Raw genomic sequence first — 25,162 nt, 5'->3', positions numbered from 1 at the left:
TATATGTATAATGCGTAGGTCATGTGTCCATATAATGTGTATATGTATAATGCGTAGGTCATGTGTCCATATAATGTGTATATGTATAATGCGTAGGTCATGTGTCCATATAATGTGTATATGTATAATGCGTAGGTCATGTGTCCATATAATGTGTATATGTAAAATGTGTAGGTCATGTGTTCATATAATGTGTATATGTATAATGTGTAGGGCATGTGGCCGTATAATGCGTAGGTCATGTGTCCATATAATGTGTATATGTATAATGTGTAGGGCATGTGGCCGTATAATGTGTATGTATAATGCGTAGGTCATGTGTCCATATAATGTGTATATGTATAATGCGTAGGTCATGTGTCCATATAATGTGTATATGTATAATGCGTAGGTCATGTGTCCATATAATGTGTATATGTATAATGTGTAGGTCATGTGTCCATATAATGTGTATATGTATAATGTGTAGGTCATGTGTCCATATAATGTGTAGGTCATGTGTCCATATAATGTGTATATGTATAATGCGTAGGTCATGTGTCCATATAATGTGTATATGTATAATGCGTAGGTCATGTGTCCGTATAATGTGTATATGTATAATGCGTAGGTCATGTGTCCATATAATGTGTATATATATAATGCGTAGGTCATGTGTCCATATAATGTGTATATGTATAATGCGTAGGGCATGTGGCAGTATAATGTGTATATGTATAATGCGTAGGTCATGTGTCCATATAATGTGTATATGTATAATGCGTAGGTCATGTGTCCATATAATGTGTATATGTATAATGCGTAGGTCATGTGTCCATATAATGTGTATATGTATAATGCGTAGGGCATGTGTCCATATAATGTGTATATGTATAATGCGTAGGTCATGTGTCCATATAATGTGTATATGTATAATGCGTAGGTCATGTGTCCATATAATGTGTATATGTATAATGCGTAGGGCATGTGGCCGTATAATGTGTATATGTATAATGCGTAGGGCATGTGTCCATATAATGTGTATATGTATAATGCGTAGGTCATGTGTCCATATAATGTGTATATGTATAATGCGTAGGTCATGTGTCCATATAATGTGTATATGTATAATGCATAGGTCATGTGTCCGTATAATGTGTATATGTATAATGCGTAGGGCATGTGGCCGTATAATGTGTATATGTATAATGCATAGGTCATGTGTCCGTATAATGTGTATATGTATAATGCATAGGTTATGTGTCTGTATAATGTGTATATGTATAATGCGTAGGTCATGTGTCCATATAATGTGTATATGTATAATGCGTAGGTCATGTGTCCATATAATGTGTATATGTATAATGCGTAGGTCATGTGTCCATATAATGTGTATATGTATAATGCGTAGGTCATGTGTCCATATAATGTGTATATGTATAATGCGTAGGTCATGTGTCCATATAATGTGTATATGTATAATGTGTAGGGCATGTGGCCGTATAATGCGTAGGTCATGTGTCCATATAATGTGTATATGTATAATGTGTAGGGCATGTGGCCGTATAATGTGTATGTATAATGCGTAGGTCATGTGTCCATATAATGTGTATATGTATAATGCGTAGGTCATGTGTCCATATAATGTGTATATGTATAATGCGTAGGTCATGTGTCCATATAATGTGTATATGTATAATGTGTAGGTCATGTGTCCATATAATGTGTATATGTATAATGTGTAGGTCATGTGTCCATATAATGTGTAGGTCATGTGTCCATATAATGTGTATATGTATAATGCGTAGGTCATGTGTCCATATAATGTGTATATGTATAATGCGTAGGTCATGTGTCCGTATAATGTGTATATGTATAATGCGTAGGTCATGTGTCCATATAATGTGTAGGTCATGTGTCCATATAATGTGTATATGTATAATGCGTAGCTCATGTGTCCATATAATGTGTATATGTATAATGCGTAGGGCATGTGGCCGTATAATGTGTATATGTATAATGCGTAGGGCATGTGTCCATATAATGTGTATATGTATAATGCGTAGGTCATGTGTCCATATAATGTGTATATGTATAATGCGTAGGTCATGTGTCCGTATAATGTGTATATGTATAATGCGTAGGTCATGTGTCCATATAATGTGTAGGTCATGTGTCCATATAATGTGTATATGTATAATGCGTAGCTCATGTGTCCATATAATGTGTATATGTATAATGCGTAGGGCATGTGGCCGTATAATGTGTATATGTATAATGCGTAGTGCATGTGTCCGTATAATGTGTATATGTATAATGCGTAGGTCATGTGTCCGTATAATGTGTATAAGTATAATGCGTAGGTCATGTGTCCGTATAATGTGTATATGTATAATGCGTAGGTCATGTGTCCATATAATGTGTATATGTATAATGCGTAGGTCATGTGTCCATATAATGTGTATATGTATAATGCGTAGGTCATGTGTCCATATAATGTGTATATGTATAATGCGTAGGGCATGTGGCCGTATAATGTGTATATGTATAATGCGTAGGTCATGTGTCCATATAATGTGTATATGTATAATGTGTAGGGCATGTGACCGTATAATGTGTATATGTATAATGCGTAGGACATGTGTCCATATAATGTGTATATGTATAATGCGTAGGTCATGTGTCCATATAATGTGTATATGTATAATGCGTAGGTCATGTGTCCATATAATGTGTATATGTATAATGCGTAGGTCATGTGTCCATATAATGTGTATATGTATAATGCGTAGGTCATGTGTACATATAATGTGTATATGTATAATGCGTAGGTCATGTGTCCATATAATGTGTATATGTATAATGTGTAGGGCATGTGGCCGTATAATGTGTACATGTATAATGCGTAGGTCATGTGTCCATATAATGTGTATATGTATAATGCGTAGGGCATGTGGCCGTATAATGTGTATATGTATAATGCGTAGGTCATGTGTCCATATAATGTGTATATGTATAATGCGTAGGGCATGTGGCCGTATAATGTGTATATGTATAATGCGTAGGTCATGTGTCCATATAATGTGTATATGTATAATGCGTAGGGCATGTGGCCATATAATGTGTATATGTATAATGCGTAGGGCATGTGGCCGTATAATGTGCATATGTATAATGCGTAGGGCATGTGGCCGTATAATGTGTATATGTATAATGCGTAGGTCATGTGTCCATATAATGTGTATATGTATAATGCGTAGGTCATGTGGCCGTATAATGTGTATATGTATAATGCGTAGGTCATGTGTCCATATAATGTGTATATGTATAATGCGTAGGTCATGTGTCCATATAATGTGTATATGTATAATGCGTAGGGCATGTGGCCGTATAATGTGTATATGTATAATGCGTAGGTCATGTGTCCATATAATGTGTATATGTATAATGCGTAGGTCATGTGTCCATATAATGTGTAGGGCATGTGGCCGTATAATGTGTATATGTATAATGCGTAGGACATGTGTCCATATAATGTGTATATGTATAATTCGTAGGTCATGTGTCCATATAATGTGTATATGTATAATGTGTAGGTCATGTGTCCATATAATGTGTATATGTATAATGCGTAGGTCATGTGTCCATATAATGTGTATATGTATAATGCGTAGGTCATGTGTCCATATAATGTGTATATGTATAATGCGTAGGTCATGTGTCCATATAATGTGTATATGTAAAATATGTAGGTCATGTGTCCATATAATGTGTAGGGCATGTGGCCGTATAATGCGTAGGTCATGTGTCCATATAATGTGTATATGTATAATGTGTAGGGCATGTGGCCGTATAATGTGTACATGTATAATGCGTAGGTCATGTGTCCATATAATGTGTATATGTATAATGTGTAGGGCATGTGGCCGTATAATGTGTATATGTATAATGCGTAGGTCATGTGTCCATATAATGTGTATATGTATAATGCGTAGGTCATGTGTCCATATAATGTGTATATGTATAATGCGTAGGTCATGTGTCCATATAATGTGTATATGTATAATGCGTAGGTCATGTGTCCATATAATGTGTATATGTATAATGCGTAGGTCATGTGTCCATATAATGTGTATATGTATAATGAGTAGGTCATGTGTCCATATAATGTGTATATGTATAATGCGTAGGTCATGTGTCCATATAATGTGTATATGTATAATGCGTAGGTCATGTGGCCATATAATGTGTATATGTATAATGCGTAGGTCATGTGTCCATATAATGTATATGTATAATGTGTAGGTCATGTGTCCATATAATGTGTATATGTATAATGTGTAGGTCATGTGTCCATATAATGTGTAGGTCATGTGTCCATATAATGTGTATATGTATAATGCGTATGTCATGTGTCCATATAATGTGTATATATATAATGCGTAGGTCATGTGTCCGTATAATGTGTATATGTATAATGCGTAGGTCATCTGTCCGTATAATGTGTATATGTATAATGCGTAGGTCATGTGTCCATATAATGTGTAGGTCATGTGTCCATATAATGTGTATATGTATAATGCGTAGCTCATGTTTCCATATAATGTGTATATGTATAATGCGTAGGTCATGTGTCCGTATAATGTGTATATGTATAATGCGTAGGTCATGTGTCCATATAATGTGTATATGTATAATGCGTAGGGCATGTGGCCGTATAATGTGTATATGTATAATGCGTAGGGCATGTGTCCATATAATGTGGTTATGTATAATGCGTAGGTCATGTGTCCATATAATGTGTATATGTATAATGCGTAGGTCATGTGTCCATATAATGTGTATATGTATAATGCGTAGGTCATGTGTCCGTATAATGTGTATATGTATAATGCGTAGGTCATGTGTCCATATAATGTGTATATGTATAATGCGTAGGTCATGTGTCCGTATAATGTGTATATGTATAATGCGTAGGGCATGTGTCCGTATAATGTGTATATGTATAATGCGTAGGGCATGTGTCCATATAATGTGTATATGTATAATGCGTAGGGCATGTGTCCGTATAATGTGTATATGTATAATGCGTAGGGCATGTGTCCGTATAATGTGTATATGTATAATGCGTAGGTCATGTGTCCGTATAATGTGTATATGTATAATGCGTAGGTCATGTGTCCATATAATGTGTATATGTATAATGCGTAGGTCATGTGTCCATATAATGTGTAGGTCATGTGTCCGTATAATGTGTATATGTATAATGTGTAGGTCATGTGTCCATATAATGTGTATATGTATAATGCGTAGGTCATGTGTCCATATAATGTGTATATGTATAATGCGTAGGTCATGTGTCCGTATAATGTGTATATGTATAATGCGTAGGTCATGTGTCCGTATAATGTGTATATGTATAATGCGTAGGTCATGTGTCCGTATAATGTGTATATGTATAATGCGTAGGTCATGTGTCCATACAATGTGTAGGTCATGTGTCCATATAATGTGTATATGTATAATGCGTAGGGCATGTGGCCGTATAATGTGTATATGTATAATGCGTAGGACATGTGTCCATATAATGTGTATATGTATAATGCGTAGGTCATGTGTCCATATAATGTGTAGGGCATGTGGCCGTATAATGTGTATATGTATAATGCGTAGGACATGTGTCCATATAATGTGTATATGTATAATTCGTAGGTCATGTGTCCATATAATGTGTATATGTATAATGTGTAGGTCATGTGTCCATATAATGTGTATATGTATAATGCGTAGGTCATGTGTCCATATAATGTGTATATGTATAATGCGTAGGTCATGTGTCCATATAATGTGTATATGTATAATGCGTAGGTCATGTGTCCATATAATGTGTATATGTAAAATATGTAGGTCATGTGTCCATATAATGTGTAGGGCATGTGGCCGTATAATGCGTAGGTCATGTGTCCATATAATGTGTATATGTATAATGTGTAGGGCATGTGGCCGTATAATGTGTACATGTATAATGCGTAGGTCATGTGTCCATATAATGTGTATATGTATAATGTGTAGGGCATGTGGCCGTATAATGTGTATATGTATAATGCGTAGGTCATGTGTCCATATAATGTGTATATGTATAATGCGTAGGTCATGTGTCCATATAATGTGTATATGTATAATGCGTAGGTCATGTGTCCATATAATGTGTATATGTATAATGCGTAGGTCATGTGTCCATATAATGTGTATATGTATAATGCGTAGGTCATGTGTCCATATAATGTGTATATGTATAATGCGTAGGTCATGTGTCCATATAATATGTATATGTATAATGCGTAGGTCATGTGTCCATATAATGTGTATATATATATAATGAGTAGGTCATGTGTCCATATAATGTGTATATGTATAATGCGTAGGTCATGTGTCCATATAATGTGTATATGTATAATGCGTAGGTCATGTGGCCATATAATGTGTATATGTATAATGCGTAGGTCATGTGTCCATATAATGTGTATATGTATAATGCGTAGGTCATGTGTCCATATAATGTGTATATGTATAATGCGTAGGTCATGTGTCCATATAATGTGTATATGTATAATGCGTAGGTCATGTGTCCATATAATGTGTATATGTATAATGCGTAGGTCATGTGTCCATATAATGTGTATATGTATAATGTGTAGGTCATGTGTCCATATAATGTGTATATGTATAATGTGTAGGTCATGTGTCCATATAATGTGTAGGTCATGTGTCCATATAATGTGTATATGTATAATGCGTAGGTCATGTGTCCATATAATGTGTATATGTATAATGCGTAGGTCATGTGTCCATATAATGTGTATATGTATAATGTGTAGGTCATGTGTCCATATAATGTGTAGGTCATGTGTCCATATAATGTGTATATGTATAATGCGTAGGTCATGTGTCCATATAATGTGTATATGTATAATGCGTAGGTCATGTGGCCGTATAATGTGTATATGTATAATGCGTAGGTCATGTGTCCATATAATGTGTATATGTATAATGCGTAGGTCATCTGTCCGTATAATGTGTATATGTATAATGCGTAGGTCATGTGTCCATATAATGTGTAGGTCATGTGTCCATATAATGTGTATATGTATAATGCGTAGCTCATGTTTCCATATAATGTGTATATGTATAATGCGTAGGTCATGTGTCCGTATAATGTGTATATGTATAATGCGTAGGTCATGTGTCCATATAATGTGTATATGTATAATGCGTAGGGCATGTGTCCATATAATGTGTATATGTATAATGCGTAGGTCATGTGTCCGTATAATGTGTATATGTATAATGCGTAGGGCATGTGTCCATATAATGTGTATATGTATAATGCGTAGGTCATGTGTCCGTATAATGTGTATATGTATAATGCGTAGGTCATGTGTCCGTATAATGTGTATATGTATAATGCGTAGGTCATGTGTCCATATAATGTGTAGGTCATGTGTCCATATAATGTGTATATGTATAATGCGTAGGTCATGTGTCCATATAATGTGTATATGTATAATTCGTAGGTCATGTGTCCGTATAATGTGTATATGTATAATGCGTAGGTCATGTGTCCATATAATGTGTATATGTATAATGTGTAGGTCATGTGTCCATATAATGTGTATATGTATAATGCGTAGGTCATGTGTCCATATAATGTGTATATGTATAATGCGTAGGTCATGTGTCCGTATAATGTGTATATGTATAATGCGTAGGTCATGTGTCCGTATAATGTGTATATGTATAATGCGTAGGTCATGTGTCCGTATAATGTGTATATGTATAATGCGTAGGTCATGTGTCCATACAATGTGTAGGTCATGTGTCCATATAATGTGTATATGTATAATGCGTAGGTCATGTGTCCATATAATGTGTATATGTATAATGCGTAGGTCATGTGTCCGTATAATGTGTATATGTATAATTTCACTGCCGTATCAGTGCATCATGAATCGTGGTATGTGCTAAAGAGGCCCACTGAGACTCTTTCGCCCGGGGCCCACAAAAACCTGGAGCCGGCCCTGCTCCTGGGGATTCAGGGTGCTCACCACACATCTACATAAGTTCCCTGAGGGGTCTAGTTTCCAAAATGGTGTCACTTGTGGGGGGTTTCCACTGTTTAGGCACATCAGAGACTCTCCAAATGCAACATGGCGTCTGCTTATTATTCAAGCAAATTTTACATTCAAAAAGTCAAATGGCGCTCCTTCCCTTCCGAACCATGCCGTACACTCAAACAGTGGTTTTCTCCCACATATGGGGGTATCGACTTACTCAGGAGAAATTGCACAACAAATGCTATGGTGCAATTTCTCCTGTTACCCTTATGAAAATGCAAAATTGGGGGCGGAAAAACATTTTTGTTTGAAAAATGTGAAAATTTTATTTTTACGGCTAAATGTTATAAACTTCTGTGAAGCACCTGGGGGTTCAGGGTGCTCACCACACACCTAGATAAGTTCTCTGAGGGGTCAAGTTTCCAAAATGGTGTCACTTGTGGGGGGTTTCCATTGTTTAGGCAAATCAGGGGCTCCCAAAATGCAACATAGCATCCGCTAATTATTTAAGCAAATTTTACATTCAAAAAGTCAAATGGCGCTCCTTCCCTTCCGAACTCTGCCGTGTGCCCAAACAGTGGCTTTCCCCCACATATGGGGTATCAGCATGCTCAGGAGGAATTGCTCAACAAATTTTAGGGTCCATTTTTTAATGATACCCTTGTTAAAATAAAAAAAATGGGGTCTAAGGTAACATTTTTGTGAAAAAAAATAAACGTTAATTTTTTTCTTCCACATTCCAAACATTCCTGTGAAGCACCTGAAAGGTTAATAAACTTCTTGGATGTGGTTTTGAGCACCTTGAGGGGTGCAGTTTTTAGAATGGTGTCACTTTTGGGTATTTTCTGTAATAAAGGCCCCTCAAAGTCACTTCAAATGTGATGTGATCCTTAAAAAAATGGTTTTGTAAATTTTGTTGTAAAAATGAAAAATCGCTTGTCAAATTTTAACCCTTATAGCTCCCTAACAAAAAAAATTTGGGTTCCAAAATTGTGCGGATGTAAAGTAGACATGTGGGAAATGTTATTTATTAACTATTTTGTGTGACATATCTCTCTGATTTAAGGGCATGAAAATTCAAAGTTTGAAAATTGTGAAATTTTCAAAAATTTTCGTTTTTTTCACAAATAAACGCAAGTGATATCGAAGAAATGTTACCACTATCATGAAGTACAATATGTCACGAAAAAACAGTCTCAGAATCCGGGGGATCCGTTGAAGCGTTCTGGAGTTATTACCTCATAAAGTGACAGTGGTCAGAATTATAAAAATTGGCCTGGTCATTAACGTGCAAACCACCTTGGGGTTTAAAGGGGTTAATCAAAATCTTTACATTTTTATGTTGAGGAACAATTTTCTGAAAATTTTCCATAATGTTATAGATATTGATGTTCACAGATTGGTGAACATCTGACTATCTTTGCTTCTGAGAGATTCTGCCTCTCTAGCATGCCCATTTTATACACAGTCATGTGACTTAGTTGAAAATTGTCCTACTAGTTGTTTTTCCACAAGTAGCACTTACTTTTCCAGCCATTTGTTAAGCCTGTCCCAACCTTTTTGAGATGTGTTGCTGCATCATTTCTAAATGAGGTTTTTTTTTTCAAATGCAATTGAAAAATGTTTATTTCTCAACTTCTGAAATTTGGTCTATGTTCTGTTGTGAATATAATATGGTCATAAAAAATTTCCAAATCATTGCATTCTTGTTTTCATTACATTTTATGTTCAAGAAAGGTAAAAGATCCAGCTTCCAGTATACATACAGTATATCACAAAAGTGAGTACACCCCTCACATTTTTGTAAATAATTTATTAGATCTTTTCATGGGACAACACTGAAGATATGAACTTGGGCCGAGCTCCGAGTATTTATAGCTGCGTTAAATCGCTCCCGTGTGCATGATTTGCAACGGTTTGACAGTTTTATTACATGTGAGGAATGTGTAAGAAATAGACATTCCTCACATGTAATAAAACTGTCAAACAGTTGCAAATTATGCACACGGGAGCGATTCAACCATATCACCGAGCAGCTATAAATACTCGGAGCTCGGCCCGAGCATACTAAGCGAAAGGGTTAATAGAACATACTTGCTCAACACTAGTAGTCAGTGTACAGCTTGTATAACAGTGTACATTTGGTGTGCACTCTAAATAACTCAACACAAAGCCATTAATGTCTAAACCGCTGACAACAAAAGGGAGTACACTTCTAAGGGAAAATGGCCATATTGTGCCCAATTAGCTATTTTCACTCCCCGGTGACTCATTAGTGTTACAAGGTCTAAGGTGTGAATGGGGAGCTGATGTGCCATGGCACATCATGGAAAAGAAGTCTCTGGGGATCTGAAAAAAAGAATTGTTGCTCTACATAAAGATGGCCTAGGCTATAAAGTGATTGCCAACACCCTGAAACTGAGCTGTAGCACAGTGGTCAAGACCATACAGCAGTTTATCAAGACAGGTTCCACTCCAAATTGGCCTCACCATGGTCAAACAAAAATGTTGAATGCACGTGCTCAGCGTCATATCCAGAGGTTGTCTTTTCAAAATAGATGCATGAGTGCTGCAAGCATTGCTGCAGAGGTTAAAGGGGTGGGGAGTCAGCCTGTCGGTGCTCAAACCATATGCCGCACATTGCAGAAAATTGGTCTGCATGGCGAAGGAAACTTCTTCTAAAGATGATGCACAAGAAAGCCCGCAAACACTTTGCTGAAGACAAGCAGACTAAGGACATTGATTATTGGAACCATGTCCTGTGGTCTGATGAGACCAAGATAAACTTATTTGGTTCAGATGGTGTCAAGCGTGTGTGGCAGAAACCAGGTGAGGAGTACAAAGACAAGTGTGTCTTGCCTACAGTCAAGCATGGTCATGGGAGTGTCATGGTTTGGGGCTGCATGAGAGCTGTTGGCTGTGAGGAGCTACAGTTCATTGAGGGAACCATGAATGCCAACATGTACTGTGACATACAGAAGCAGGGCATGATCCTCACCCTTCGGAAACTGGGCCACAGGGCAGTATTCCAACATACCACCAATCACAAACACAGCTCTCAGACGACTATTGCCTTGCTTAAGAAACTGTGGGTAAAGGTGCTGGACTGGCCAAGCATATCTCCAGACCTAAACCCTATTGAGCATCTGTGGGGCATCCTCAAACGGAAGGTGGAGGAGCACAAGGTCTCTAACATCCACCAGCTCCGTGATTTCATCATGGAGGAGTGGAATAGGATTCCAGTGGCAACCTGTGAAGCTCTAGTGAACTCCATAGCCAAGAGAGTTAAGGCAGTGATTGAAAATAATGGGGGCCGCACAAAACATTGACACAATTTGGCCATTTTCACTCATGAATGTACTCCCTTTTGTTGCCAGTAATTTAGACATTAATGGCTGTGTGTTAAGTCAATTAGAGGGCACACCAAATGTACACTATCAGTATTTGGTCAGAAATCGGTCAGTATTTTTTCTCAGGAGTGGAAGCCAAAACCAGGAGTGGATGATAAATGCAGAATTGGTGACTTGTTTCTATTATACCTTTTCTGTGATTATTCCTCACCTGGTTTTGGCTCCCACTCCTAAGAAAAAATACTGACCAATACCACTTGAAGCTCATCAAGAGAATGCCAAGAGTGTACAAAGCAGTCATCAAAGCAAAAGGCGGCTACTTTGAAGAACCTAGAATATAAGACATATTTTCAGTTGTTTCACACTTTTTTGTTAAGTATATAATTCCACATGTGTTAATTCATAGTTTTGATGCCTTCAGTGTGAATGTACAATTTTCAGAGTCATGAAAATACAGAAAATCTTTAAATGAGAAGGTGTGTCCAAACTTTTGGTCTGTATTGTATACATAGTGTGTGTGTGTATATATATATATATATATATATATATATATATATATATATATATATATATATATATATATATATATATATATATATATATATATATATATATATATACACACACACACACACACACACACATATATACAAGGACATGCACACATACCGTATTTTTTAGACTATAAGATGCACTTTTTTCCTCCAAAATTTTGAAGGAAAGTGGGGGTGCGTCTTATAGTCTGAATGTATACGGACTATGTATGGTGGCTGTGGGTGGTGGGGGAGCGGCAGTAGCGGAGAAGAAGGCACAGGAGGCAGGCTGCAGCCTACACTGGGCCCACTACTAAAGTAAATGAATATTCACTGCTCCCCACGCCCATGGCAGTGGGGAGCAGTGAATATTTATTTTCCATAATAGCGCTCACACTCTACCGCAGCGGCGTTGGGAGCAGTGTCTTTTCCAGCACAGCATCTCACGGTGACGCCATGAGTGGCTCACACTGTGAGATCAGTGCTGGGAGCAGAGCAGGACACCGCACTGGAACACAGGGAAGAAAAGTGAGTAGAAGTGTTTATTTTTTTTGTGTGCAGCATGGGATGGGGGGTACCAAGCATATCGGGAAGAGGAATAAGGGGTGCCATATATTCCAGGAAGAGGGATGAGGGGGACCATGCATACCAGAACGAGAGATGAGGGGGGCCATGCATACCAGAACGAGAGATGAGGGGGGCCATGCATACTTGGATGATTATTTTTTTTGTTTGCAGCATGAGATGAGGGTACCAAGCATATCAGGAAAAGGGATAAGGGGTGCCATACATTCCAGGAAGAGGGATGAGGGGGGCCATGCATACCAGGATGCGGAGTGCTATGCATACCAGGATGAGGGGTGCTATGCATACCAAAAAGAGGGATGAGGGGTGCCATGCATACCAAGATGAGGGATGCCATGCAACCAAGATGAGGGATGTGGGGTGCCATGCATACCAGGATGCAGAGTGCCATGCATACCAGGATGAGGGGTGCCATGCATACCAGGATGGGGATCAAGGGGTGCCATGCATACCAGGATGGGGATGAGGGCTGCCATGCATACCAGGATGGGGGATTGAGGTGCCATGCACAACAGGATGGTGGATTGGGGTGCCATGCATATCAGGATGGAGATGAGGGGTGCCATGCATACCAGGATGGGGATGGGGGCCACGTATAACAGGAAAGAGAAGCCACAATTTTGGAGGAAAGTGGGGGGTGCGTCTTATAGTCTGAATGTATACGGACTATATATGGTGGCTGTGGGTGGTGGGGGAGCGACAGTAGCGGAGAAGAAGGCACAGGAGACAGGAGCCACCAGCTGCAGCCTACACTGTGCCCACTACTAAAGTAAATGAATATTTACTGCTCCCCACGCCCATGGCCGTGGGGAGCAGTGAATATTCATTTTCCTTAATAGCGCTCACACTCTACCGCAGCGCGGCTCCTGCAGCGGCCGGCAGTCAGTGTGCCCGCTATTAAAGTCCAAGAATATTCACTTCAACCCACTCTCATGCACTGCGGTACAGGAGAATGAATGGTCACTGCTCCCCACGCGCACAGTCCTGGCGTTGGGAGCAGTGTCTTTTCCAGCACAGCATCTCACGGTGACGTCATGAGTGGCTCACACTGTGAGATCAGTGCTGGTAGCAGAGCAGGACACCGCACTGGAACACAGGGAAGAAAGGTGAGTAGAAGTGTTTATTTTTTTTGTGTGCAGCATGGGATGGGGGGTACCAAGCATATCGGGAAGAAGAATAAGGGGTGCCATATATTCCAGGAAGAGGGATGAGGGGGAGCATGCATACCAGAACGAGAGATGAGGGGGGCCATGCATACCAGAACGAGAGATGAAGGGTGCCATGCATACTTGGATGAGGGGTGCCATGCATACCAGGATGAGGGGTGCAATGCATACCAGGATGAGGGGTGCCATGCATACCAGGATGAGGGGTGCCATGCATACCAGGATGAGGGGTGCCATGCATACCAGGATGAGGGGTACCATGCATACCATAAAGAGGGATGAGGAGTGCCATGCATACCAAGATGAGGGATGATATGCATAACAGGATGAGGGATGCCATGCATACCAGGATGAGGGGTGCCATGCATAACAGGATGAGGGATTCCATGCATACCAGGATGAGGGGTGCCATGCATACCAGGATGAGGGGTGCCATGCATACCAGGATGAGGGGTGCCTTGCATACCAGGATGAGGGGTGCCTTGCATACCAGGATGAGGGGTGCCTTGCATACCAGGATGAGGGGTGACTTGCATACCAGGATGAGGGGTGACTTGCATACCAGGATGAGGGGTGACTTGCATACCAGGATGAGGGGTGACTTGCATACCAGGATGAGGGGTGACTTGCATACCAGGATGAGGGGTGACTTGCATACCAGGATGAGGGGTGACTTGCATACCAGGATGAGGGGTGACTTGCATACCAGGATGGGGATGAGGGATGCCATGCATACCAGGATGGGGGATTGGGGTGCCATGCATAACAGGATGGTGGATTGGGGTGCCATGCATATCAGGATGGGGAGGAGGGGTGCCATGCATACCAGGATGGGGATGGGGGCCACGTATAACAGGAAAGATGAGGGATGTGGGGTGTCATGCATACCAGGATGCGGGGTGCCATGCATACCAGGATGAGGGGTGCCTTGCATACCAGGATGAGGGGTGCCTTGCATACCAGGATGAGGGGTGACTTGCATACAAGGATGAGGGGTGACTTGCATACCAGGATGGGGATGAGGGATGCCATGCATACCAGGATGGGGGATTGGGGTGCCATGCATAACAAGATGGTGGATTGGGGTGCCATGCATATCAGGATGGGGAGGAGGGGTGCCATGCATACCAGGATGGGGATGGGGGCCACGTATAACAGGAAAGAGAAGCCATAATTACCAGGATGGAGGATATTAACAGATTTGGGGGACATTATCCCTATACCAGTGTCAGCAGCAGACCTGCTCCCCCATAACAGTGCCTCATGACCACATTTTTTGCTTAAATTTCTTTTCTATTTTCCTCCTCTAAAACCTAGGTGCATGTTATGGTCCGGTGCGTCTTCTAGTCTGAAAAATACGGTACATACACAGTCATGTCTGAAAGTGTTGGTACCATTGAAATTGAAAAATGAAGTATTTCTCCAAGAAAAATAATTGTAATTACACGTTTTGTTGCATACATGCTTAGTTCCTTTGTGTGTATTGGAACAAAACAAAAAAACTTATAAAAAAAGGCAAATAGGACATAATTTCACATGAAATCCAACAATGGGTTAGACAAAAACATTGGCACCTTTCCAAAATTGGCGGTAAACAACTTTGTTTCAAGCATATGATGCTCCTTCAAACTCACCTGTGGCAAATAACAGGTGTGGGCAATAGGAAAATCACACCTTAAACCAGATAAAAAGGGGAGAAGCTGACTCAACCTTTCCATTGTGTGTCTCTAAAGGAGGAGAAGAGAACTGTTTGAGGACTTGAGAATCGAAATTATCAACAATCTCAGGGTTACAAATCCATCTCCAGAGATCTTGATGTTTCTATGTCCATGGTGCAAAACATAATCAAGAAGTTTGCAATGCATGTCACTGTAGCTAATCTCCTTGGACGTGGACGGCAGAGGAAAAAATTGATGAAAGATTGCAACGCATGATAGTCCTGATGGTGGATAAGCAGCCCCAATCAAATTTCAAACATATTCAAGCTGTCCTGCAGGCTCAGGGTGCATCACTGTCAGCGCGAACTATCAATCTACATTTGAATGAAATGAAATGCTATGGCAGAAGACTCAGGAGAACCCCACTGCTGACACAGAAACATAAAAAAGCTAGACTACTGTTTGCCAAAATGTACGTGAGTAAGCCAAAATCCTTCTGGGAAAGCGTCTTGTGGACAGATGAGACTGAGATAGAGGTTTTTTTTGTAAAGCACATCATTCTACTGTTTACCGAAAACAGAATAAGAATGTGTGACAAGAGAGAGTAAAGGATGTCCTTTATTGGCACATACGGGATATGTCAGCTTTCAACGTGTAGCAGGAACCCCCTAAGGGGGTATGCAGGGGAGGGAGGAGTAAAGGACTTTGGCCATTTCGCAACCTTCCGCTGCTTCAACGGGTCCAGGGTAAGTTGACCATGTGATCACTTCCTTTTAAAGTGTTCCATACACATATGTGAATAATTAAACCATAAAATCACAATTTAAAAACAACTCCAACAATTGCAGATTAGCATCGCAATTCATAATAACAGTTTAGTAACAATTTACAAAAATATTGATAAGTCTAACTTCTCATTGAGTTCCAACGGACCCTGGGCATCAGAATTTAATATCCATCTGGCTTCATGTTGTAATAGCAACTTGCCTTGATCACCCTCTCCTGCCGGTAATCTTACCTTTTCCAATCCGGCAAATCTTAACATACTTGGATCAGCATTGTGGCATTCTTTTACATGCTGAATTAACCTTGACGTAGAGAGCCTGTACACCCGGATCCCATAGGATGCGGGTGTGCAGATGATCTGCAGAATTTTGGGAGAGGCAGGGAAAGAAGAAAAATACAGTGCCTTGTGAAAGTATTTGGCCCCCTTGAACTTTTCTAACCTTTTTCCACATTTCTGGCTTCAAACATAAAGATATAAAATTCTAATTTTTTGGGGAAGAATCAACAAGTGGGACACAATCGTGAACTGGAACGAAATTTATTGGATATTTTAAATTTTAAAAAAAACCTAAAAACTGAAAAGTGGGGCGTGCAATATTATTCGTCCCCTTTACTTTCAGTGCTTCAAACTCACTCCAGAAGTTCAGTGAGGATCTCTGAATGATCCAATGTTGTCCTAAATGACTGGTAATGATAAATAGAATCCACCTGTGTGTAATCAAGTCTCCGTATAAATGCACCTGCTCTGTGATAGTCTCAGGGTTCTGTTTCAAGTGCAGAGAGCATCATGAAGACCAAGGAACACACCAGGCAGGTCCAAGACACTGTTGTGGCGAAGTTTAAAGCTGGATTTGGATACAAAAAGATTTCCCAAGTTTTAAACATCTCAAGGAGCACTGTGCAAGCGATCATATTGAAATGGAAGCAGTATCAGAACAGAGCAAATCTACCAAGACCCGGCCATCCCTCTAAACTTTCATCTCGAACAAGGAGAAGACTGATCAGAGATGCAGCCAAAAGGCCCATGATCACTCTGGATGAACTGCAAAGATCTACAGCTGAGGTGGGAGAGTCTGTCCATAGGACAACAATCAGTTATACACTGCACAAATCTGGCCTTTATGGAAGAGTGGCAAGAAGAAAGCCATTTCTCAAAGATATCCATAAAAAGTCTCGTTTGAAGTTTGCCACAAGCCACCTGGGAGACACACCAAACATGTGGAATAAGGTGCTCTGGTCAGATGAAACCAAAATTGAACTTTTTGGCCACAATGCAAAACGATATGTCTGGCGTAAAAGCAACACAGCTCATCACCCTCAAAACACCATCCCCACTGTCAAACATGGTGGTGGCAGCATCATGGTTTGGGCCTGCTTTTCTTCAGCAGGGACAGGGAAGATGGTTAAAATTGATGGGAAGATGGACGGAGCCAAATACAGAACCATTCTGGAAGAAAACCTGTTGGAGTCTGCTAAAGACCTGAGCCTGGGACGGAGATTTATCTTCCAACAAGACAATGATCCCAAACATAAAGCAAAATCTACAATGGAATGGTTCAAAAATAAACGTATCCAGGTGTTAGAATCCCCAAGTCAAAGTCCAGACCTGAATCCAATCGAGAATCTGTGGAAAGAGCTGAAAACTGCTGTTCACAAACGCTCTCCATCCAACCTTACTGAGCTTGAGCTGTTTTGCAAGGAAGAATGGGCAAGAATTTCAGCCTCTCGATGTGCAAAACTGATAGAGACATACCCCAAGTGACTTGCAGCTGTAATCACAGCAATAGGTGGCGATACAAAGTATTAACTGAAGGGGGCCGAATAATATTGCACGCCCCACTTTTCAGTTTTTAATTTTTTAAAAAAGTTTAAAATGTCCAATAAATTTCGTTCCACTTCACGATTGTGTTCCACTTGTTGTTGATTCTTCCCCCAAAAAATTTAATTTTATATCTTTATGTTTGAAGCCAGAAATGTGGCAAAAGGTAGAAAAGTTCAAGGGGGCCAAATACTTTCACAAGGCACTGTATATAGATTTGGTGAGTGCTGCCTTTACTCTCTCCTCACACATTTTGCATTAACTTGGCTTTATGCACCGCCGTAAAAATCACTGAGCATATGTACTGAGACAAGCACAGGTGACTAATAAGATTATATGGTGTAGTACCGTCATGCTTCTTTTTTGCTGGACCGAAAACGGAATGAGGCCTACAAAGAAAAGAACATAGTACCTACAGTCAAATATGGTGGAGGTTCAACAATCTTTTGGGGTTGTATTACTGCCTCTGGCACTGGGTGCCTTGACTGTGTGCAAGGCAACATGAAATCTGAAGATTAGCAAAGGATTTTGGGTCGCAATATAGTGCCCAATGTCAGAAAACTGGGTTTGCATCCTAGGTCATGGGTCTTCCAACAGTACAATGACCCCAAGCATACTTCAAGAAGCACCAAGTAATGGATGGAAACAAAGTGCTGGAGAGTTCTGAAATAACCAGCAATGAGTCCGGATTTAAATCCCATTGAATACCTGTGGAGAGATCTTAAAATTGCTGTTGGGAGAAGGCACCCTTCAAATATGAGAGACCTGGAGCAGTTTGCAAAAGAAGAGTGGTCCAAAATTCCAGTTGAGAGGTGTAAGAGCTTGTTAATGGTTATAGGAAGAGATTGATTGCAGTTATTTATTCCAAAGGGTGTGCAACCAAATATTAAGTTGAGGGTGGCAACAATTTTGTCTGGACCATTTTTAGAGTTTTGTGTGAAATTATGTCCAGTTCGCCTTTTTCCTCTGTTTCTTGTGTTGTTCGAATACACACAAAAGAAATAAACGTGTAATTGCAATAATTCTCGGAGAGAAATACTTCATTTTCTGGTACAATCTCAAGGGTGCCAACACTTTCGGCCATGACCGTATATATATATATATATATATATATATATATATATAAAGTACTGACAAACAGGGCAATAAAGATTCATGTATATTGGGGTCATGTGTTTAATGGCATGAATGATAAAGTTTGGTATGTTTTATTGGACTGAAGTAAAGTGTTTTGATGTTTCTCAATATATAATAGCATGCCATCCTAGCAAACGCAGCAAATATATTTCAACATTACATCGTCACCACATTAGATTTTTATTCATTATGGAACACTGTGCATAGCTCCTGAAATTTCTGCACATAATTTTAATCACCTTAAAATTATTTTTTTCAAAAAACAGTAGAGCTTGCTAGAAATTAATCAAAGTAAACCACAAAATGAATCCATAATCTTCCTTAATGCTAGTATTCCAAAAAAATGTAAATTAATACAATGTTCCAAGCTAAAAGTACATAGCTAAGGAGGTTTTATTAAATTAGTAGATTGTTAAGGGACTTTTCCCTCCGTCTTTTATGACAAGCATTAATTAACAATGGCCGCCTGTTTTTTTCCCATTCAACTTTTTCCATTGTTGTGTAAAAATATAAGCCATAAAAAGATTTTTCCTACCTTCATTTGTTAGCATGAGGTAAACATGATGACCCACTGGAACCTGAAGATGACAGTAACGAGGTAGTTCAATGCAAAATAATTTGGTATTGTGATTGATGTCTGTTTTTGAAGCTAGTCTGCATTTTCTGTAATAAATTCCTATGGGAAAAAATTATAGAAAGCACATAAGTAAAAAGGAGACAGATATTTCATATAAGCAATCCAAGTTATGATTTTCCTAAATGGTCGGTGCAAATGAGTCAGTATAATGTTCAAATCATCAATCGTTAGAGCATAAATCACATTTTATTGGAGAAACCTCCCAATAATAACAGTATTATTTTCAAAATTAAATACAAAACAACTCAAAATGCTCTGTTCCAAATTATTATGCACAAGAGCTTCCAAATATTATATGTAGCGCCAGCCCCTCTCCTCCAGCAGAGACGCCGACCCCCTTACCGCTGCGGCCCCCAGCTGGAGTGTCTCGCTTCTCCGTCCTCCCTCCACGCTGACACTGCCCGGGGTACGCGCACAGTGCGCAGATCCCCGGGCACTGTGCTTAGGGCACGTGTGCTCCCCGCCTCTTAAAGGGGCTGCACGCCATCCTAAAGTGTCCCCAGCCAATGGCCAGAGGATATTAACTACTTAAAGCACCTCCTCCAACATGGAGGTGCCTGTGCAACATCGTAAGTTGTGTGTTAACACTCTTGCTAGTTCTCAAGTCCCATTGCATGTATCTCCATTTACTTGCCTGTCTATCAGCCGTGCCCGCCTGCCTGTCTACCAGTCATGCCCGCCTGCCTACCAGTCGTGCTTGCCCGCCTTCGCCTGCCTCCTGTCCCTTGGGAGTCAGCTGCCATTCACCTGAGGTCAGTCACGGAGTAGCACCTGGCCCACCTTCCTCATCCCTCCTCAAATCAGTGAGTTGTCTAGTCCCCATACATCCAAGGTTGGATTTGGTGAGGTCCTAGTTATGCCTCTCTGGGCTCTCCTCGCTCAATGGCACAGTGGTTCCACCACCCGTCCCGTTACACTATACAGGTTGTAAAGAACTGAAAATAGTAAGTTGTTGAATTTACAGCATTAAGAGGGCACATTTACTGAAATCAAACATTTTTTCAATCAAAATCATCTTAACAGGCCAAGTTTTTGGATAGTTCTGCTTGAAATTCTTTGCAGGATGTCAGGATAGTCTCCCAGAGCTGCTGTTTTGTTATGTACTGCTTTCCACCCTCATAGATCCTTTGCTTGAGGATACTCCAAAGGTTTTTAATAGGGTTGAGGTCAGGGGAGGATGGTAGCCACACCATGAGTTTCTCTCATGGTGCTTTTGCTAAAGATGGCACAGTTCTTATTTTTGTACCATGGAAGAAAGTGGTCAATCAGAAGCTCTATATACTTTTTCGAGGTCACATTCATACCTTCAGAGACCCTAGAGGGGCCTACTAGCTCTCCCCCCATGATTCCGGCCCCAAAACATGACTCCACCACTTTCTAGATGACGTCACAGACTTGTAGGGACATGGTGGCCATCCACCAACTATTCCACTACTCCATTTGGAACATCCAGGATGGCATGGCACTCAACAGTAAACAAGACTGTTTTAACCGGTTCAGGACCGCCCACTGTACATAAACGTCGGCGCTGCCTGGGCTCTGTGCAGCGCCGACATTTAAAAACGGTGGGTGGTCCCGCAGCGCTCAGGACCCCCAGGGTCCTGCTAGCGCTGCGGTACCGGTTCAGAGCGATAGCTCTGACATGTGGCATCATGGGGACCTGATTGGATCAGGTCCCCATGATGTTAACCTGTTCCTATCTTCTAGATGCCGCGATCCATAGCGATCGCGGCATTTAAAAGATAGGGACAGCCGGTGGTCGGCGATCGGGACCCCCCACATACCTGTCAGCGGCGGGGATCCCGGTGCTGTGACCTCTGACATCATCGAGACCTGATTGGCTCAGGTCTCGATGATGTCAGCATCACACCAGCCAATCAGAGAGATCACCAGGGAAGTTTGTTTTAGCAACAAACTTTCCCGGGCGATCTGCCTGATAAATGCAGTTTCTCCTCCGATCTCAGTGAGAGAGCAGAGGAGAAACAGTGTGACAAGAGCTGTCAGCCTTGCCACTGTGAAAGTAAAAAAAAGAAAAAAAGAAAGTAAGAGTTAGGGTTAGTGAGTCTGTCAGATCAGTCAGTCCTGTCAGATCAGTCCAGTCAGATCTGTCAGTCAGTCAGTCCTGTCAGATCAGTCCAGTCAGATCTGTCAGTCCTGTCAGATCATAGAATCATAGAATCATAGAATGGTAGAGTTGGAAGGGACCTCCTGGGTCATCTGGTCCAACCCCCTGCTCAAAGCAGGATTCACTAGATCATCTCAGACAGATGTCTGTCCAGCCTCTGTTTGAAGACGTCCATTGAAGGGGAACTCACCACCTCTCGTGGCAGCCTGTTCCACTCATTAATCACCCTAACTGTCAAAAAGTTTTTTCTAATATCTAATCTGTGTCTCCTCCCATTTAGTTTCATCCCATTGCTTCTAGTCTTTCCTTGTGCAAATGAGAATAAAGATGATCCTTCTACAATGTGACAGCCCTTGACATATTTGTAGACAGCTATTAAGTCTCCTCTCAGTCTTCTTTTTTGCAAGCTAAACATTCCCAAATCCTGCAACCGTTCCTCATAGGACATGGTTTGCAGACCAGTCACCATTCTGGTCGCTCTTCTCTGAACTTGCTCCAGTTTGTCGATGTCGATGTCAGTCAGTCCTGTCAGATCTGTCAGTCAGTCCTGTCAGTCAGTCCTGTCAGATCTGTCAGTCAGTCAGTCCTGTCAGATCTGTCAGTCAGTCCTGTCAGATCTGTCAGTCAGTCCTGTCAGATCTGTCAGTCAGTCAGTCCTGTCAGATCTGTCAGTCAGTCAGTCCTGTCAGATCTGTCAGTCAGTCAGTCCTGTCAGATCTGTCAGTCAGTCAGTCCTGTCAGATCTGTCAGTCAGTCAGTCCTGTCAGATCTGTCAGTAAGTCAGTCCTGTCAGATCTGTCAGTAAGTCAGTCCTGTCAGATCTGTCAGTAAGTCAGTCCTGTCAGATCTGTCAGTAAGTCAGTCCTGTCAGATCTGTCAGTAAGTCAGTCCTGTCAGATCTGTCAGTCAGTCAGTCCTGTCAGATCTGTCAGTCAGTCAGATCTGTCAGTCAGTCAGTCCTGTCAGATCTGTCAGTCAGTCAGATCTGTCAGTCAGTCAGTCCTGTCAGATCTGTCAGTAAGTCAGTCCTGTCACATCAGTCAGTCAGTCCTGTCAGATCAGTCCGGTCAGTCCAGTCTGGTCCCATCCTTTCAGTCCGGTCCGTTCAGTCCAGTCAAAAAATATAAAAATAAAATGGCCCGTCAGACTTATACCGCAGAGGAGGTGTATGCCCTGCTGTGTTCTGACACTGATGACAGCGCAATCTCAGATGGAGATATGGATTTTGAGGGCTTTAGTAGCGGCGACACTGAGAGCCCAGAAATGAGCAGTGATTCTGTTCCATCCTCAAGCCCAAGGACCAGTACAGCAATAGGGGCAAATAGCGCTACTGGAGAAACGTCTCCAAATCAGGGAACACTGCCCAGTACAAGTGCTGTCCCTGCTACTAGTGAATTGGCGCACGCCAGTGTACAAGGGGCGTTGCCACATGATCTAGCATTTCCCAGATGGGAGGCTTCAGATTTGGCTGCTCCATTCAGCCCTGATTTCAATGCCATTCCTGGTATAAATGTGGAGGTGGAAGATTTTGGACCAATTCATTTTTTTAATTTGTTTTTTACAGACAGCTTGCTAGAGCATATTGTCGTGCAAACAAATTTATACGCGTCCCAATTCATAAGCCAGAATCCCCGATCTTACTATGCTAGGGCAAATTTATGGACACCAACTAATGTCCCGGAAATAAAAAAATTTTTAGGACTTACATTTGCCATGGGGCTTGTTAAAAAACCGAGCATTCGATCCTACTGGTCCAACCACCCTGTTCAAGCCACCCCTATGTTTTCAGTCATTCTGCCTAGGAACCGTTATGAAATGCTCATGCGGTTTTGGCATTTTAACGACAATAGTCAATGCCTGCCCAGAAATGCCCCAGAACATGACAGGTTATATAAAAATAGACCCATCATTGAAAATTTGTCAGAAAAATTCTTAAGCCTCTACACCCCAACACAAAATATTTCTATAGACGAGTCCCTTGTAAAATTCAAAGGAAGACTTCACCTCAAGCAATTTATCCCATCTAAAAGGGCAAGGTTTGGAATAAAGCTGTAACATACCTGGCGGCGTCCTTGCATAGTGGTCCATCTCCCACTGTGCAGGAGCGCGCACTTGATCTCCTGTCCAGAATGTCTCTCTGGCTTCCCTCCATGCTGTCTGTTTGTGTCTGTCTCTGCTGCCTAAGGGCGGCGCCCGATCACTTCCTGCTTTTTGTACCTGCTGTGGGTCACACCCCTTGTGCGTCCTCAGCCTATTGCTGTCTGACACTTGGTATATAGCTCAGCAGCTCCCTTCTATCCCTGCCTGAGCATAGTGTTTCCTTCAGTGTGTGCTTGCACTCTGAAGGTGCCAGGTCCCGTCTCTTGTCTCCTGCTTTTTGTATCAGTTCCCGTGTCTGAACTGAGTCCTGTATGTCTCCTGCTTTGCGGTATCAGCTCCCGTGTCTGAACTGAGTCCTTTCTGTGTTCTCTTGTCTGTCCTGTCTGAACACGCTCCTAGCCTGTTCCTCCTGCCTTCTAGGGGCCGATTACCTAGACCCGTTCCTGTATCTTGTCTGACCTGTCTGTACTCGCTCCTAGCCTGTTCCTCTCGCCTTCTAGTGGCCGATTTCCTAGACCCGCTCCTGTGTCTGGTCTGTCCTGTCTGAACACGCTCCTTGCCTGTTCGTCCCGCCTCTCTGGGGGCCGTATTCCCAGACCCGCTCCTGTATCCCTCAGCAGTGTCGGTCTCCTCCGTACACTCAGTTCCAGTCTGAACTCTCTCCTGTCCTTTACCTGTTTTGCCTCTATGTCCGTTCCCTTCCTTTTTCTGCAGAGTCTGAACTCGTACCTAACTCCTGCTTGTTGTCTCTGCAAGTACTGTGTGAGTATCTGGCTCTGTCTTTCCCTTCCTGTCTGTTCCGTGTGAACAGAGCCCTGTCCTCCCTGCTCAGCCTAGTCTGCACTCTAGCTGTGCTTGCCTGTAACCCTCTGCCTGTATTGTTCCTGAGTCCCGGTGTGTACTGGGTCCTATCCCGCCTGTGTTCCTACCTGCTAGTGCCTCCCTGTCTGCACTCTAGCTGTGCTTGCCTTTATCCCCCTGCCTGCATACCCGCCTGCCTGCATACCAGTCGTGCCTGCCTATACCCACCAGTCTGTGTGCCAGCCTACCAGCCTGTTCCTGTATTCCCCTGTGTGGGTCAACAGCCGTGTCCGGGGTCTGTCCTGGAGTAGCACCTGGTCCCTCTGCTCGGTTCCTCCTTGGTGCACTGGCGTCGTATGCCGTCGTGCGACC

General features: G+C 41.5%; 1 protein-coding gene across 3 annotated transcripts in view; it reads right to left on the bottom strand.

The window, feature by feature from the left end:
* The window catches only part of CYB5R4 (cytochrome b5 reductase 4), a 544,645-nt gene that overhangs the window by 195,992 nt on the left and 323,491 nt on the right, over window positions 1-25,162 (bottom strand). For all 3 annotated transcript variants that reach the window (XM_073675649.1, XM_073675652.1, XM_073675651.1), the window contains one exon: window positions 19,663-19,803. In XM_073675649.1, coding sequence (XP_073531750.1) covers window positions 19,663-19,803 — 141 coding nt within the window. The remainder of the gene's footprint in view (window positions 1-19,662; window positions 19,804-25,162) is intronic.

This window comes from Phyllobates terribilis, unplaced genomic scaffold, assembly GCF_046119375.1.
Source record: "Phyllobates terribilis strain yellow unplaced genomic scaffold, ASM4611937v1 Scaffold_3__8_contigs__length_932513732, whole genome shotgun sequence".
NCBI classification, from domain to species: Eukaryota; Metazoa; Chordata; class Amphibia; order Anura; family Dendrobatidae; genus Phyllobates; species Phyllobates terribilis.
Note: the sequence above shows the minus strand (reverse complement) of the source record. Positions and strands in the feature narration are given on the sequence as shown.